The 17,771-nt window shown below is 40.5% G+C and overlaps 1 protein-coding gene across 1 annotated transcript; it reads right to left on the bottom strand.

Moving 5' to 3' along the window:
- Positions 1–3,492: 3,492 nt before the first annotated feature.
- On the bottom strand, positions 3,493–6,534 carry GAS1 (growth arrest specific 1). The gene has a single exon (XM_043978639.1). It carries the CDS (start codon positions 6,309–6,311, stop codon positions 5,190–5,192), a length of 1,122 nt encoding a protein of 373 aa, XP_043834574.1. The 5' UTR covers positions 6,312–6,534; the 3' UTR covers positions 3,493–5,189.
- Positions 6,535–17,771: the final 11,237 nt, after the last annotated feature.

Raw genomic sequence — 17,771 nt, 5'->3', positions numbered from 1 at the left:
TAGCTGAAAGCTTCCTCAGAAAGCAAATCTTTCCCACATCCTTCCCTGCAGTTCCTCTTTAAGAGATGTCAGCATGGCTGAAAGAATGAAGTGGCTCCACATTGTTTGTCTGAACTCTTATGTGCTTAACATTTCCATAACAAAAGTGCCACTCGACTTCTTCCCAACTAATGCAACTCGAGGGCTCTCGTCCTCCTTTAATAAAACATTGTTGAAATCATTTATTTAGAGCCCCTGGTTACTAGTGGGAGAATGACCATCTTTGTGCCAAAATATAGTGTATACAGTTCACTATTTTGTAGTAGATCATTCTGTTAGTTAAGAAATTGATTAAATAGATGCCCCAGAAAGTGTTTGTGCTAATGGTGAATTACTTAAGTCACTCAGAGTCAAACACAAACCTTTTCAACTGTCCACCACAAGCAAATGTCTCAAGTAAAATACAGTAACTTTCAAAACCACTCCTCAGTTGGACAAGGGAGGAAACCAAATACAGGAAAAAGCTACTTTCTGATTATGAGTTATTTAGATCATAGGCATCTCCTAGCTGTACTTGGGTTAGATGAGGGGGAAGATTGGAATGGATTCTTTAAAGTGTCTTGTCATCCTTGTTGTGAAAAGTCAAAAGTCGAAAATAAATAATTATCCCCCCCCTCCCCTTACATGTATTGGAAATGAACCCATGAAGTTAAGCTAATGAACTTCTAAAATGAAGCTGATGAGCCAATAGTAGAAAGTGATGACTAGGTTTTACTATGCTCCTAGAATGGTGACACACACACTTCCTAGTGTCCTTGCAATTTCCCTGAAGAATTTATTCGAGGATAGGCACAATAAAACTGAAGAATCTCACTTGGGTAATTTCTCTGGGGATCTCCAGTGGTAACACCAGTTACCTGCCTTTATAGGTGAATCTTCTGTGTAGTATATGCTACAGTTTGTATTAAAATGTGTTTCCCTACAACCAAGTGGAAGTGAGAGCTAAGACCCCATTTCCTACATAGTAGGTGTTTTAAAAGGCTACAGACAAGCTCAAGGATGTAGAAGTTGTTAATGTAAGAATTCATTTGCCTAGCCCTATGTTCCCACCTTACATATGTGCACTGCCTGTGTACATTGCTACATATTGTTAAAAATAAACAGAGACCTTATGTTATGTCCATTGTGATTATATACAAAAGCTTTGCTTGTGTGCTTGGGTGATCAGTGAAGCTTGAATCTCCTTCTATTTACTGTATGGTCACTGTCAGTTCAATGAACTGCCTCCTTGTTCTCCACCATTGTCCCACACTCCCTTAAACATTTGTCACTGAGGTGCCTCCAAAGACAAATAAACTGTCACTGAGAATGCAAACCTGGTAACTGGGAATTTTTTTTTTTAAAAAAGGGCAACAACACATGATTTTACATGAAATCTAAAAAGGAGTTCCTTCTCACCCTGGAAGTCCTCAGTTGGGAGTGGGGGCATTTTCAGATCATGCTTTCATTCATACCACATTGATTGTGCACCTACTATATCGAGGCACTCCAGAAAAATCCCTATTGGATTCCTAGGGGAAAGGCATTGGTCTTTTCTTCCTCTAATGATAATCCATAGCACTTTCATTTAAGGCTGCCAAGTGTCCATAGTTCCTACTGGCTCCCTAGAGAGTTGAAGATATTGCATATGCCAACATCTATAAAATTTTTTCTGCTTTGGACAAGCTGGAAATATGCTGTCCTTTCACTCAAACAATAAATAAATAGCCTTTGGCTTTGATATTGCCACACATTTTCATAGGATCTCGCAGCTGGGTACTAGGTTCTCTTGTATAATAATTTAAATTAAAACAAACTACTGATCAATGTTCACTTTCTACAGGGAAGGAGGCATAAAGACTCGTGTCCTCCCTCCCCACTGGTGCTCACTGTTGATTTATTCCAGGCAGATGCTTTTGACAGGAGCCGGTAAAATCAAGTCTTCAGTTTATTGTAGTAGTTAATTATCAGTCCTTTTCTAGTGCTAATGCCTTTTACTCCTTCCTGGGGAAAAACTGAGCCTTTTACTGGGACAAAGGCAACTTTTTAGTAAAAAATGTGTTAAAATGGACTGCATAGATAGAATCAAGACACATTTAAATATATTTAAGAGCATGCTCAAAAGGATTGCAAACTCAGCGTTTTGTAAAGAGGCCTGATTCCATTTACAAGTGTCCTCCAACCACCCTTTGTCCCTTCTTCCTAAAGCAACAACATTTTCAGCTTTGTTTTAACAATATGTTTACTCAACCATTCTGGTGACTTTAGATCACAGCCACACATTATACTCATAAATGGTTGTTTGATATTACAACTATCTTGAACTTTCTGATAATATATGAATATATAAGCACCGGTCTTAGGTTCATTGAAAAGAATCCTGAAAATAAACAAGTGGGGGGAGGGGAGAAGTAGTGAGAATTAAAAGAAAACTAATCCTCAAAAATGGGAGTGGGTGGGGTTGGAGTGAAGTGGGGAGGGGGGGAGACAGAGATTTGTTAATTACTTTAGGCAGCAGAGAAATCTGGTTAAGTTTTCTCGACACATGTTAATATCAAATAAAGAGACACGAGATCTGGCTAATCTGTCGACCCCTCAGACAAAGTTTATTTGTGGTGGCTTTTAAACTTCTGACTTGCCTTCCAATCATAGCGTTTAAAATCAAAAGCTTTAAATAAACACAAGGAATAGAAGATAAATAAACTTTTTTCCCCCTGCAAGTGCCTTGCTTGGCGAGGTTCAGACTCAAATCCCCAGAGAACTGAGCTCTCTCTTTTGTGTTAATGTTTAAAAGATTTTTCCAATGCTGGAGTTTATTCCTACTGCAAACATTTCTATTTACAAGGTCAAGTGTATCAGCACTCGACACAGCTTAAGAGTGTAATTATTTATCTAAGGACGTCTGAGTGTAGATCAGTAGCCCTGGCAGAAAACCAGCCTTCAGCTCATTGCTAAACAACTCTTCACAACAATATTACAAGTTCTGCTAATTGTTCCACACCTCACGTTATTTACTTTTGCCTTTTTTTTTTTGGTAGAATTGTGAAAGGTACCTCAAAATCTTGGGATTTGTAGATCCATTTAAAGGCTGAGATGTTATTGACATGGTTTATTGTATAAGAATGCCTAGTAGCATGGAGGGTCCCACTTTACTGGGTGAAAAGAAAGCCAGAGGAAAGAAGGAGGGGAAAGAATGGGGGCTCCTGATAATCTGGGTATGTGAAAGACAAACGATTCTGTAGATACAGGAACCCTGTCACTAAATCATAAAAACAACTGAAGTCATTCCAGGTAATTAAGTATTTTTAACTGCCTTATTTGCAGAAGTCTAATTGTTCATTAAAGTATCCATGGTAATAGTAAAACCTCTATGGCATTTTAGGCTCTTGGTCTGTACTTTTAACTTTGGGGGATGCATTTGCTCTACTATTGGCTTTAGCATAAGGTAACTGAAAAAAAAAAAACTTCACCACATTCATTATTTAAAACTCTTTACTGATGTACACACTTAACAAAAAAAAATACACAGAGCCATAGTTACATAGGACTTCTTATGCCTTCTATAAAAGACAATGTTTAAGGCAGTCTGGAAATGTATTTATACAAATCAATGCCATCCTCCATAAATTCTCTTAAAAATAAGAAAGTTAATGTCAAATCTATAAAATACACTGTACATTTGCTGTCCTAGAGCATACTTCACAATGGATTATTGTATTTTGTATCCTTTAAAACAAATGAAATCTGTACATTTCTTTAAAAAAGAGTAGCATGAACGTAAATTTTAAACTTTAATTTCTTTTTTTTAAAAAATAAATTATTTTTGAAGCATACATTTTATAAAAATTCTATATACAAGGTACAGCGACTGGTAACAAATCCCAGTTTTAAATACATTTTATATAAGATTTACCAGAGTTCAGCACCCTGATAGTAGAGGCAATATAATTTCTCAAGGTACACAAAAGTTCTTGATGTAAAGAGAACAGAACAGAACAGAACAAAACAAAACAAAACAAAACAAAAAACGCAAACATAACCACTAAACACCACAAAGTGTCTTTCGGAGATGGCAGTGCAGCGCTCTTTTAAAACAAAAGTTGCATTGTTTAGTATCATTAATAACTTCCTACATCGGCATTTGAGTTTGAACACTGGGTGATGGAACGGGAAGTCAAATTTAATCTGATTTTTTTTTAAATAGGAATGAAATTAGCTAAGTACGTTACTCACCATCATACAGTTTGGATTCCCCCCCCCCCCCCCCGGGAGTGACATAGCATTAAAGACCTGATCCCTGCTTCTTTAGTCTCTGAGAAAATTCTGGGCATGGATGCCGAGAAGAAATGAATGAATGAATGAGACTTTAATTCAAGTAGCTTACTCCTTAAAAGATTCTAATTGGTCAAACCATAAGACTATTTGCACATTACCTTAGAGGAGACTTGCAAACAAACCTACAGCAGCATTTCAAGCTTATCTCTTTCAAATATCTGCTAGCCACTAACTAGCCCAGAACTGGGTGGGTTAAAACTGGGAAGAATGCATTCATCAGAACCCCACGAAGTCTAAGGGATCTCTTTGCTTCCAGTCCTGCTACTTCTACCCCCTTTCCCACTCCATTACTGCTTTCTTAAATCTCAAGCAATGCCGGGGTTCCAGCCTACTAAGAGATCTGGGGTATCCATAGTGGAACTGGAGTGGGAGTGGGGGTGGGGGCGGAGGGGGAAAAAAATCAAAAACAACAAAAACAACAACCCTAGAGACAGCGGATTCTCGCTACTTTCTAGAAAGAGGGGTGTGTGAAATTTGTGTTGGTATTGTGCGGGAATCGAGGGGAAGGTAGGCGGGAAGAAACCAGGGTGCAGTTCATTAGTTTTGAAAAAGAGAAAAAATCTGGGGGGAATAGGAAGCAAAGTATCCCTTAGCTCTCCTAAAGCTATGGTTTAAGTACCGATTACTATTACAGGGGAGGGGAGTGAAAGTATGCTGGGGGGTTTGGGGGTGGGTAGGAAGGTGCTTGGGAAAAGGAGAGATAAGGGGAGGGAAAGAGAAAGGGCGGCGGGGGCGGGGGGGGGAGGGTGAGAGACCCGGGAGAGCGAGAACAAGTTGGGTGACCGGAGAATCAATAGACCAAGCACATGGGGGAACAGAGGACTTGGGAGAAAAGGCTACAACAGCGGCCGAACGAGCAGCAGCAGCAGCAAAATGGAGACGAGCAGAGTACAGACGCCCTTGGGAGTCAAGCGGGAGCCGCCGTTCCTCCTCGTATCCCCGTAGGGCAGCTCTCCGCGCCCTCCTCCAGCTGCGGCGGCTGCTGCAGCAGCGCCGCCGCCCGGGCGAGGGGGGTGCGGGACCCCATCCTCCTCGTACTGCGAGTCTCCGGCCGTTCCGAGCCCTCCACCGCCCCGCTGCCCGGGCTGCTCGTCATCGTAATCCTCGTCGTAGTAGTCGTCCAGGCCGCCGTCGGAGCCGCTGCTGCCCGGGCTGTTCCCTAGCTCTGCCCCGAAGCAGAGCCGGGCCATGTTCTCCTTCACCGACTCGCAGATGGGCCGCTCCAGCCCATCGCAAACGCAGTCATTGAGTAAAGCAGCCTTGGGCACCGCCAGCATGTCCTCGATCACCGCGCGGCACTCATCCGTGCAGCGAAGCCCATTGAAAAGCTTCCCGCAGTAGGTCAGATAGCGGTTCAGAGCCAAGTTACACCGACTATCGCGGTCACAGCGCCGACGGGCCTCAGTGCAGCCCATCACGCCGCCCCCGGCACCTCCCCCGCCTGCACCCCCCGCACCCGCGCCGGTGCCCCCACCGCCAGTGCTCGTCCGAGGCAAGCAGGGTTCGATGGCACGCTTGGTAGATTTGCAGTTCTCGTCCTGCGCGCAGTCACAGTCCTCCAATGCTGGGCCCCTCCTGGTGTGGTTGAGCTGAATCAGGGCCGAGATGCAGTGGCTCGGGCACCGCCAGCGGGAGGAGAAGGAGGCAGAGGAGGAGGGGAAAGAAGAGGCGGCCACCGCGGCTGCTGCAGCGGCCGCGGCTGCAGCGTCCTGGCCCCCCTGCTGCAGCAGGACTGGTGCGCACGCCTCCACGTACTGGTTGTACGCGTAGCTGCACTCGGGTTCCCCTTGACACTGCAGCAGCGCCTGCCAGCAGATGAGCCTACGGCCGTGCACCAGCACGGAGCCCCGCGGAGGGGAGCCCAGGAGCAGCAGCGCCATCAAGCACAGCCAAGTGCCGGGCACTGTCCACCACCGGCCGCCGCCGCCGCCCCAGCAGCCCAGAAAACCTGCCACCATCGCGGGCAGCAGGAGGAGGAGCGGCAGCCGCCGCCGCCGCCGCTGCAGCAGCGGCAGCAGCAGCAGCGGGACAAGAGGGGAAACGGAGGGGAGGAGGGCCACAAGGAGGAGGCACGGGAGGTGGAGTCAGTGCAAAAGTTTGCTAAACTCCTGCCAACTTTTTGCATGAGGGTTTTCATAAATCCATTCGCGCGGCTTGATTTCCCCGTCGTGGTGAAGATGGTTAGGGTGCTTAGTTCCAAGGTATTTTCTGGTGGAAAAAAAAAGACAAAAAAAAATCTGCCAATCAACCCGCTCCCTCCGAAATCTCCCCCAAAACAGTCCCCCGTAGCGGGTGGAATTCAGCGCTGTCCTTGGAGGCTCCGGAGAAAGGGGCCTCGGTGGGGCTCCCTAGGTTGCACCGACACGCTGCAGCGAGAATTCATCTTGCTCTCCCCTGGCAGATGCGTTGTGTGGCTGAGCTGCCCGGGAAAGTTGCCCTTTCTCTCAGTCCCGGGCTTTTTTTCTCTTCTTTCTCAACGTTGCGCCGGCCGCATTGCCGCTGCTCCGCTCAGCTTCTGCCCATCGTCCGCTTTCTCTGCCGTGGAGCACTCTTCTTGTCCCTCCACAGCTCTGTCCCCTCCCCCACCGCACTTCGGCAGCTCGATCCCGTTCTCCTCCGAAGTCTCTACTATCTCCGTTTTCTGGAAGGAAGGAGGAGAAGAAACTCTCAGCGGTAGAAAACGGGCTTGCTCGGGTCCTTCTGCTGCTGATGCTTCTCCCCTTGTCAACAAGCGCTAGAGAGAAGCTCCTCAGATCCAGTGTGTGGACTTTCTCCCAGCCAGGCTTTAAATACAAAAGTCCTCTTGGAGCAACTGCAACGTGCTTAGATCCCTCCTCATTATGCATGCATGGAAAAGCAAACAAATAAAAACATTAGCAACGCTTCTCCTCCTCGCAGTTCCTCTGTCCCTCGCTCTCCGTAGCTCCTGCTTTCTCCTTTTCTCCACTCTCTTTTCGCCCTTTGCTCGGCCCCCTTCCCCGACTTTTCGAGATACTATTGGTCATGCCTGTTGTTGTTGAAACTTTTTTTTTTTTAACTATCCACTAGAGCGGGGCTGGGGAGGTGGGGGAGGGAGGACGGGGGATGGTGGGCAGCTCACATTCAAGTCTTGAAAGGAAAGGCTTAAGGAGACTGACAGCAGCCCCAAGGAGCTCCTCCTACTTTTAAGGAGGCTCAGAAATGTAGTCCCTACTCCTGCAACAAACGAATTTGCAAGGGCTTGCTTCAGGCAGCTGTTTGCATCCGGCAAAGCAACGGGGCTTTTGGATTTGTTTTGAATTTGTTGTTCTATTAATTCTCCCCGGCTCCATCTGTGCCTTCTTCTGGGTCAGGAAATCAGGTTGGTTCGTAGATTTCCCCTCACTACTAAGTCACAATCCTGAAATAATTATTTTAAAATAAGCAGAATTCAGTCTCGAGCTTTTGAAACTTTTTTTTAAAAAACCAGACACAATAAATAACGCTTTAATTAGATGTATGCCCCGGAGGCATAATGCTTCAATTCCAAAAACAGAGCTGCTATCCTCTATTTGCACTTTCCTTATTTTATCTTTTCATTAAAAAAGATTTTTTAAATAGAAAGGATGTAGAGCCAGAACATATGCATTAATGTGTAAGGTAATAAAATTAATAAAAATTAAATAACAACGTAATAAAATTAATAAAAATTAGAAATGCAACTTCAGCCGTCCTTTTATAATTCAATGTGAAATATCAAATATTCCATGCATACTTTTAAATTCTGAGCATACTAAAAATCTGACGGTTGTCAGAACAAATCAGAAGTTGCACGAAGGACATAGCCAGGCATTCATCTAGATTTCTATTAACCTGTGAAGTGAAATGTTTGATCCACAAGGCAAATTCTTGCCTTGAAATGAAGTTCCTAATCTGTCCTGCAGGGTAGTTAGTTAGTAGATACCACTTCCTTTGGAGGATAGTTGAATTTTATTGCTACCTTAATTTCATAGCAACACGGTCTTTGACCACAAGAGGCATTGGGAGTCTGCTGCCTGTCAAAACCTGGCTTTTTTTTTTCCTTTCCCAGCACTCCCCCTCCCCTCCCCCTCCAGAGTATCAACTCCATCTGTCACAAAAATTAGAGCTAAATCTACTTTCCAGTACCAGAGGGAGCTTGGGTTCCAATGCTTTGTGTATTGCTGTTTGCCTCAAACCACATGTAAGTTGAAATTGAGACCAGAGTCCAAGCAAATGTAGATTTCTGAGCTGAAAAGCACCATCTTTATTTTTAGATTTTTCTTTCTGATTTCATATAAATAAACTGGCTTTGCTACCTGAAGAAGCAGAACAAATGTTTTTAAATGCATAAAACAAAATATCAGTTACAAAGGAAACCATTTATATTGAAATACAGTTAAAATATAATTTAAAAAAAACCTCATAAGTTCACTGACCCTTAGGTTAAAACCCCCCAGAATAATCTCTAAGTTTTATTCCAGTTCTAAATTATGTGAACCTACCATTTTGCCAATTAAAATCAGTATTCAGCTATTTTAATTGTTTAGAAAACTGGACCTGATGTTCAAACTGGTATTTGAACTATAAAATGTTTGTCTCGTCAAATATTTAAATCTTTTATTTCTCTCTTTCTTTTTTCCCTTATGTCCAGACCTGTAATTTCATCTATGTTGGGAATTTTTACACAGAATAAAAATTTCCTCTACTGATGAAGATTGGCTGTTGTCCAAAATGAACAGTTTGGTGAATTGCCTGGGACTTTGAGAGTTTAAGTCACTTTGGAAGCATTGGTAGTGCAGTGGAAAGAGTATTAGGTTTGGAGTCAGAGGTTCTGGGTTCAAATCCAAGCTCTGTTGCTTGCTTGACTTGTGACCTAAGACAAGTTAATAATAATAATAACAGCCAAAACTTATACAGCACCTACTATGTGCTAGGAACTGGGCCAAGTGATTTACAAATATCATATTTGATCCTTACAACATCCCTGCCTGGGAGGTAGGTACTATTATTATCCCCATTTTACAGAGGAGAAAACTAAGGCAAACAAAAATTAGGTGACATGCCAAGGGTCACTCAGTAAATCTTCAAAGCCAGAATTGAACTTAGTTTTCCAGCTACATGGTGCAATAGATAGAGTGCCAGCTCTGGAGTCAAGAAGATCCATCTCCTTGAGTTTAAATCTGGCCTCAGATACTTACTAGCTGGAGGAATAGGTGGTGGCATATTGTGGAGGGCCTTGAATAATTGACTAAGTAGTTTGGACTTTGTTCATTAGGCAAAGGGAAGCCATTAGAGAGTTTGAGCAGGGAAATGACGCGAACAGAACTACTGATCAGGAAAATTATTTAGCCAATGGTATTTGGGCTAGGCTCACAACAGGCTTACCATTTAGAAGGCCATTGTCCAGGCAGGTTAATGAAAACGAGAATTACAGTGATTGCATAAAAAGGAGGAGAAAGATTCTAGATGTATTATAGTGGTAAAATTGACAAAACTTACCAATTCTTTGGGTATGGAGGGTGAAGGAAAGAGAGGAATCAATGAAAATGCTGAAGTTTCCACCCTGTTTGTTGGGAAGAATTATAGTACTCTAAACAATATAGTTCAATTGAGTGAGCATTTTTGTTTTTCCTGTATTTCTTTTTTAAAAATGTTTTATCAGTGCTTTTAGCCTTTATGTCACAGTTATTTCCTACTCTACCGCAGATTTATTTTCCCTTAAGCAAAAAAGATAATTAAACTAAAACATCAGAATCAAGGACCATCTCTGACAATGTGTGTGATATTTTGTCCTAATGGTCTCCTATCACTCGCTTTGAGGGAAGAGGTATGTGTGGCTATCTCTTCAACTGGACTGTCACTGGTTTTTCCAGTTTCTCAGAGTTTGAGTTTCTTTTAGTGATCTTTTCATTTACATGGTTGTAGTCATGGTATGTATTATTATCTTGGCTCTGCTTGTGTTTTTCTGTATCAGTTCATGTAAACTTTTCCATGTTTCTCTGAATTACTCATATTGTTCAGCCATTTTCCAGGAGGGGGCAATCCACTTTGTTTCCAATTCTTTTCTACAACAGAATATTGCTGTGAATATTTTGCAATATACTGGACCTCTGCTTTCTGCCTCTAATTTCCTTGGAGTATATATGCCCAATAGCATGGCCATCTTTGCCAACTTTCAAGGTATGTAGTGAAACCTCAGAGTTGTTTTAATTTATATATATATTAGTGGTTTGGAATGCATTTTCATGTAGCCATTTAGAGTTTTCAATCTTTTAAAAAACTATTCTTAGTAGAAAAAGTAGGTTTAAAAGAAAATATGATTTCAGAATTGAACATGTTAGAATTGTGTTGCTTATGCTATGTTCATTCATAAATATTCATATGTAGGACTGGCGATCAGGCAGTAGCTAGAGTGGGAGATAGATATATTTAGTTCTTAGCCACATCTTTCCTTTTAAAATCATCTCAACTTCTAATTTTTAGTAGATGGGGTTATTAGAAAGTTTGCATTTGAAAAAACTAAGGTTAAGAATTCAGAGCCATATAATATGACAGAAAAGGAAATGGATAAATATTTGAGAGGGTGTGGGAAAATTGGAATACTAATGCACTATTGGTGGAGTTGTGATCTGATCTAACCATTCTAGAGAGAAATTTGGAAGTATCCCCAAAGGGCAACCAAACTGTGCATATTCTTTTGGTCTAGCAGTACCACTACTAGGTCTGTATCCCAAAGAGATCATAAAAAAGGAAAAGGACATACATATAAAAATATTTATAGCAGCAATTTTTTGTCGTGGCAAAGAATTAAAAATTGAGAGGATGCCTATCAATTGGGAAATGGCTGAACACATCATGCATGAATGGAATGGAATACTATTGTGCAATAAGAAATGATGAGCAGGCAAATTTCAGAAGAACCTGGAAAGACTTACATGAACTGAAGCAAAGTGAAATGAGCAGAACTGGGAAAACATTGTACATGGTATCAGCAACATTGTGTGATGATCAACTATGAATGACTTTGCTCCTTTCAGACAATTCCAAAGGACTCATGATGGAAAATGCTATCCATGAGCAGAGAAAGAACTGATGAAGTGTGATTTCAGATCATGGCATACTATTTTCACTTTATTTTTTTTCCTTTTGGTCTGTTCTTTTACAACATGACTAATATGGAAATATGTTTTATATGACTGCATATCTATAACCTATATAAAATTGCTTACCATTATGTGGAGGGAGGAAATGAAGGAACAAGGGAGAAAATTTGGAACTCAAATTTTTAAAAATTAATGCTTGAGGCCAGTGCTTCTGATAAAGGCCTCATCTCTAAAATATATAGGGAATTAAATCAAATTTATAAGAATCCAAGTCATTCCCCAATTGAGAAATGGTCAAAGGATATGAACAGGCAGTTTTCTGATGAAGAAACCAAAGCTATCTATTCCCATATGAAAAAATGCTCTAAATCTCTAATGATTAGAGAGATGCAAATTAAAACAACTCTGAGGTACCACCTGACACCTATCAGATTGGCTAAAATGACAAAAAAGGAAGATAATAAATGTTGGAGAGGCTGTGGGAAAATTGGAACACTAATGCATTGTTGGTGGAGCTGTGAGCTGATCCAACCATTCTGGAGAGCAATTTGGAATTATGCCCAAAGGGCGATAAAGCTGTGCATACCCTTTGACCCAGCAATACCACTTTTAGGTCTTTTGCCCAAAGAAATCATGGAAGGGGGAAAGGGACCCACATGTACAAAAATATTTATAGCTGCTCTTTACGTGGTAGCAAGGAATTGGAAGTTGAGGGGGTGCCCATCAATTGGGGAATGGCTGGACAAGTTGTGGTATATGAATACAATGGAATACTATTGTGCTGTAAGAAATGATGAGCAGGAAGAGTTCAGAGAAACCTGGAGGGTCTTACGTGAGCTGATGATGAGTGAGATGAGCAGAACCAGAAGAACATTGTACACAGTATCATCAACATTGAGTGTTGACCTACTGTGATGGACTATATTCTTCTCACCAATGCAATGGTACAGAAGAGTTCCAGGGAACTCATGATAGAAGAGGATCTCCAAATCCAAGAAAAAAAAAGAAAGAAAGAACTGTGGAGTATAGATGCTGATTGAACCATATTATTTCTTTTGTTTTGGGTGCTGTTGTTTTTTTTTTTTTTCTATTTTGAGGTTTTGCATCACTGCTCTGATTCTTTCTCTTGTAACAGGATTAATGCAGAAATAGGATTAATGTTATTATGTGTATATATATATATATATATGTGTGTATATATCTATATGTATATGTATAGATATAACCTATATCAGATATAGATATAACCTATATCAGATTACCTGCTGTCTAGGGGAGGGGGGAGGGAGGGGAGGGAGGGAGAAAAATCTGAAATTGTAAAGCATGTATAAACAAAAGTTGAGAACTATCTTTACATGTAACGGAAAAAATAAAATACCTCATACATTAAAAAAAATTAATGCTAAAAATTATCTTTACATGTATTTGGAAAAATACAATTAAATGAAAAAATATTTTAAAAAAGAATTCACAACCATAGAAAGGATCAAAGAAAGAATCAAGGTTTAATTTTTAAAATCAACACATTTTTATTAAGTATCTATTGCTCAGGCTCTGTAGTTGACACAAAGATATGTAGATACACTTCTCTCCCTTTAGACAATTTATAGTTTAGGATGTCAAGAAGCTTCATGGCGAGTAGAAAGAGTCCTTTGGAGTCAGGGGGCCTGACTTTAAATTATACTTCAGTTATTTATTCGATATGTGATCACAGGCAAGTCACTTCTTGGAGCCTCAGTTTTCTCATTTGTCAAAGGGGGATAATAATATGTATACTGCCCACTTCAGAGGATTGTTGTGAGGAAAGTGCTTTGCAGACCTTTTTTAGACACCAGGTCACAATGCTAATAATTAATCTAATCTTATTTGGAAAAAAAAGGACAAGATCTTGGGAAATTCCCTATTCGCCCTGGTGATTATATGCTACATCTTGCTCCAGTGGAAGTCCCAGAGATGTACTTAGCTCTATATAGTTCTTTTTTAAATTATGTATTTCCTTTAAATTTCCATTTAAAAAATAGAATTCTGAATTTTCTTCCTCTCTCTTGCCCCTCTTTCACAAAGAATGTGATATCAATTATACACATGAAGTCATACAAAGCATATTTTTATATTAGCCATGTTGGAAAAAATTTTTAATGAAAAAAATTATTCCTAATTTTTACACTCCGACTTTGTCACTTCTTTCTCTGGAAGCAGATGACATTTTTATTATAAGTTCTTCAGACTTTTCTTGGGTCATTGTATTTACCAAAATAGCTGTCATTCATAGTTGATACAATATTACTGTTACTGTGTTAAGGTATATAATGTTCTTCTGGTTCTGCTCACTTTGCTTTGCATCAGTTCATATAAGTTTTCCGAGGCTTTTCTGAAATCATCTTGCTTATCATTTCTTATAGCATAGTAGCATTCCATCACAATCATATATTCCAACTTATTCAGCCATTCCCCAATTTTTGGGCATCCCCTAAAATTCCAATTCTTTGCCACAACAAAAAGAGCTGCTATAAATATTTTCGTACATTTAGGTCCTATTCTTTTTTCTTTGATTTCTTTGAGAGATAGACCTAATGATGTTATTGTTGGGTCAGAGGAGTTGCATGATTTTATAGCCCTTTAGGCATAGTTCCAGATTGTTCTCCAGAATGATGGGATCAGTTTACAACTCCACCAACAGTGCATTAGTATCTTAACTTTTCCACATTGCCTCCAACATCGATCCTTTTCTACCATTTTAGCCAATCTGATAGGTATGAGGCATTACTCCAGTGTTGTTTTAACCTGAATTTCTCTAATCAATAGTGATTTAGAGCATGTTTTCATATGATTATAGATGGCTTTGATTTCTTTTTCTGAAAACTGTCTGTTCATGTCTTTTGACCATTTATCAATTAGGGAATGACTTTTATTTAGCTTTATACAGTTCCAAGAGTGTGGGTGACCTTTTATCTCCAGCTCTACCTCTTTATCTCTCTGGGTGGCCATATATATAGCACTTTGCAAACTTAGTTCTTTATAAAGTCACTGATCATCATAATTAATCTAAAGCAGTAGTCTGCAAAGTGGGGTTCTTACACCCCAGGGTAGTGTGCAAGGTAATCCATTGGATTAGAAGAAAGATGATATTGGAACTTTTAGTTATGTATGATTTTCATCACAAAAAGAAAGACATTAAAGTTTACAAATTTTTAATAGACACTGGATCCATCACTTGGTCACCTAGTATCATGAGGGAAGAATTGGAGTACCACAATGTGAAGGAGCCGACAGGGATTGACATTTGTTTGTTCACTTTTAGCAAATTTTGAATTTTTCAAATTCTGATGTATTGCAGCTTGTTATACATAGTTAAGTGGATAAGTGGGTTTTTTTGTGAGGCAATTGGGGTTAAGTGATTTGCCCATGGTCACACAGCTAGTGAGTGTTAAGTGTCTGAGGCTGGATTTGAATTCAGGTCCTCCTGACTCCAGGGCTGATGCTCTATCCACTGAACCACCTAGCTGCCCCCTGGATAAGTGGTTTTAAAAGATACCTACAAATTAACTACAAATTGATGCTAATGCTAAAAATATGAGTACAAGTGAATGATAAGAATATGGTGAATCTGTTGTCTCTCCTACTCCTAGTAAGAGTTTTCTATCAGTTATGTTGCAAGGTAGAAACATGATGTACTAATAAGCTATGCTAAAGCCAGTCAAAAAAATCAAGATGATTATTTGAAATATGTATTTACATTCATTAAAAATGAACCTTGTTCTAAGTGCATCTTGTGCTTTAAGATATTAGCCAATGATAGTAGAAAGTCATTAGTAATAGCAAGGGACTTAAAAGCTAAGTTTCTGTTGCCAAAAGCACTATTTGTCACCTTTAAACAGTCTCAAAATTGCTCACTTGGAAACAGAATTTTCCAAGAATATATTTTACATTGCCCTCTACTTTTTTATTCATGTGGATTTGCTTTGTTGTGTCTTGGTTTCTCATAAGGGCACTAGTTTCCATTTGTTCAATCCTAATTCTTAGGCAATTTTTTCTGAAGAAAACTTCAGAGAGCTTTTCCATTTGGATTTTCAAGCTGTTGACTTTTTTTTCATGACTTTCCTGCATCACTCTCATTTTTTGCTCCACCTGTCTTACTTTATCTTCAAAGTCCTTTGAGCGCTTCTATGGACTGAGACCAATTCATATTTTTCTTGGAAGCTTTGGATATAGGAGCCCTGACATTGCTATCCTCTTCTGAGGGTGCACCTTGATCTTCCTTGTCACTAAAGAGACCTTTTATGGTCTGCATCTTTCTCTGCTCATTTTCTCACCTATTTCTTGACTTTTAATTCCTTCTTAAAGTGGGGCACTGGGGCAGCTAGGTGGTGCAGTGGATAAAGCACCAGCCCTGGATTCAGGAGTACCTGAGTTCAAACGCGGCCTCAGACACTTGACACTTACTAGCTGTGTGACCCTGGGCAAGTCACTTAACCCCCATTGCCCTGAAAAAACAAACAAACAAACAAATAAATAAAGTGGGGAACTGCTTCCAGGATGCACTGTCCCAAGCTTCAGGGGATCCAAGGTGGTACGATTTAAGGAGGGACAGGTTCTTCACTCACCTGGCCTGTGCTCTGGTTTGTAAATAACCCCAAGCCTACCTGCTATTCAACCAGGCAACAAAATTTTGTTTGCTGTGGTTGATAGCTCCAGCAAGCCTGTATCCCTCCCTGCACCTGGGCTGCTGCCATTCAAGATAGCTATTTGGTCCCCAGCTAGGGTAGAACAACTGAATTCTGCCTCAGCTCCAGCAGAGACCCCTGTAATCTCCCCTCGGCTAACCACTCAGCCCTCTCACCAGACTGTGAGCTTAGTTCCAGAAGAAGCTGGTGCTGCAGCTAATTCAGAGGGTCTGGGGGTAAATTTCTCTAGCACAGTCAGCCTGGTGTTACATCTATGTCGACTCACTTCGGGTCTGGGCGGCCAGCCTGGGTCTAGATCTGTGTTGGCTCGGCCTGGGTCTGGGCGGCCAGGCTGGGGCTGGATCTGTGTTGACATGACCTCAGGGTTGGGCTCCACTCCTATCCCAGCATAACAGGCTTCTCCTGCCTACCTTCTAAGCCGTCTTTGGCTGGAAAATGATCTCAGCCTGTCCTTTTGTAGGTTCTGCTGCTCCAGGAATTATCTTATGGCATTATTTGGAGTTTTTTGGAATTATTGTGTCAGGAGCTCTGAGAGGTTACTGCCTTTCCTCCACCATCTTGGATCAGCTGGAAACAGAATTTTTAAAAACATAATGAAAAACCTTCTAAATCAAGAGTTTCATTTGCTTAAAATATAAAAATGCTAAACCTGGGGCAGCTCTGTGGCACAGTGGATAAAGCACTGGCCCTGGATTCAGGACAACCTGAATTCAAATTCAGCCTCAGACACTTGACACTTACTAACTCTGTGACCCTGGGCAAGTCACTTAACCCCCATTGCTCAACAAATTTTAAAAAAATTCTAAACCTTCTGATTAATTTTTAAAAATTGACAAGAGGAAGGATGAAAATTTTATAGCTGAATTTTAATAAAACTTTGCATAATTAGAGGATGAGATTGAAGAATTTGTGTGATGATTTAGTAAATACAAACGATAATGCCCTTCTGTTTGGATCTGCATATCTTTACAAAGCATTTTTTAAAATTCAGTTATATCAGCCATTAAAACCAAGTATAGAAATAAACTAAATGCAGAACCCAATGTTGAACCAGATTAAAAAAAATATTGCAGGGCATATTATCAAAACTCTCTCACTAAATAACAATATTAATAATATTTTTTAGTGAGAACAAAATGTTTGTTATGTATGTATGTGTGTGTGTGTATTTCTCTGTGTGTGATTAGTAAATAAATTAGGCAGTGGATGGAGAGTAAGCCTGGGTGCCAGGGAGACCTGGGTTCAAGTCCTGCTTCTGACATATACTGGCTGTGTGACTCTGGGAGTTAAGTCATTTAATGTCTCAGTTTCCCAGGCAGCTCTCTGAGACTATATATACTTAAATTGTGCAGCACTGCATTAGTAGAGGGAGTTTTCTCACTTTGAATTCCCTATGCCAATGAAATCACAGGTCTAAGCCCCTCTCCATGTAAATAAAATGATTTTTAAAATGTTATTTATTTGGTCTTTATCTCACTCTTTAAAATTTTTTTTTGCATAGAAGATTTATAATACATACCTTTTTTTTCCTCTACCCCATCTGCCTAGATCTCACATAATTTCTGAGGACAAAGCTAGGACAGGCCTAGGGAGCCCTACCTTTCCACTTCCCAGTACCTATTGCCCAGTTCCCATAAAGGACTAGAGGATA

The sequence above is a fragment of the Dromiciops gliroides genome, chromosome 1, assembly GCF_019393635.1.
Source record: "Dromiciops gliroides isolate mDroGli1 chromosome 1, mDroGli1.pri, whole genome shotgun sequence".
NCBI lineage: Eukaryota > Metazoa > Chordata > Mammalia > Microbiotheria > Microbiotheriidae > Dromiciops > Dromiciops gliroides.
Note: the sequence above shows the minus strand (reverse complement) of the source record. Positions and strands in the feature narration are given on the sequence as shown.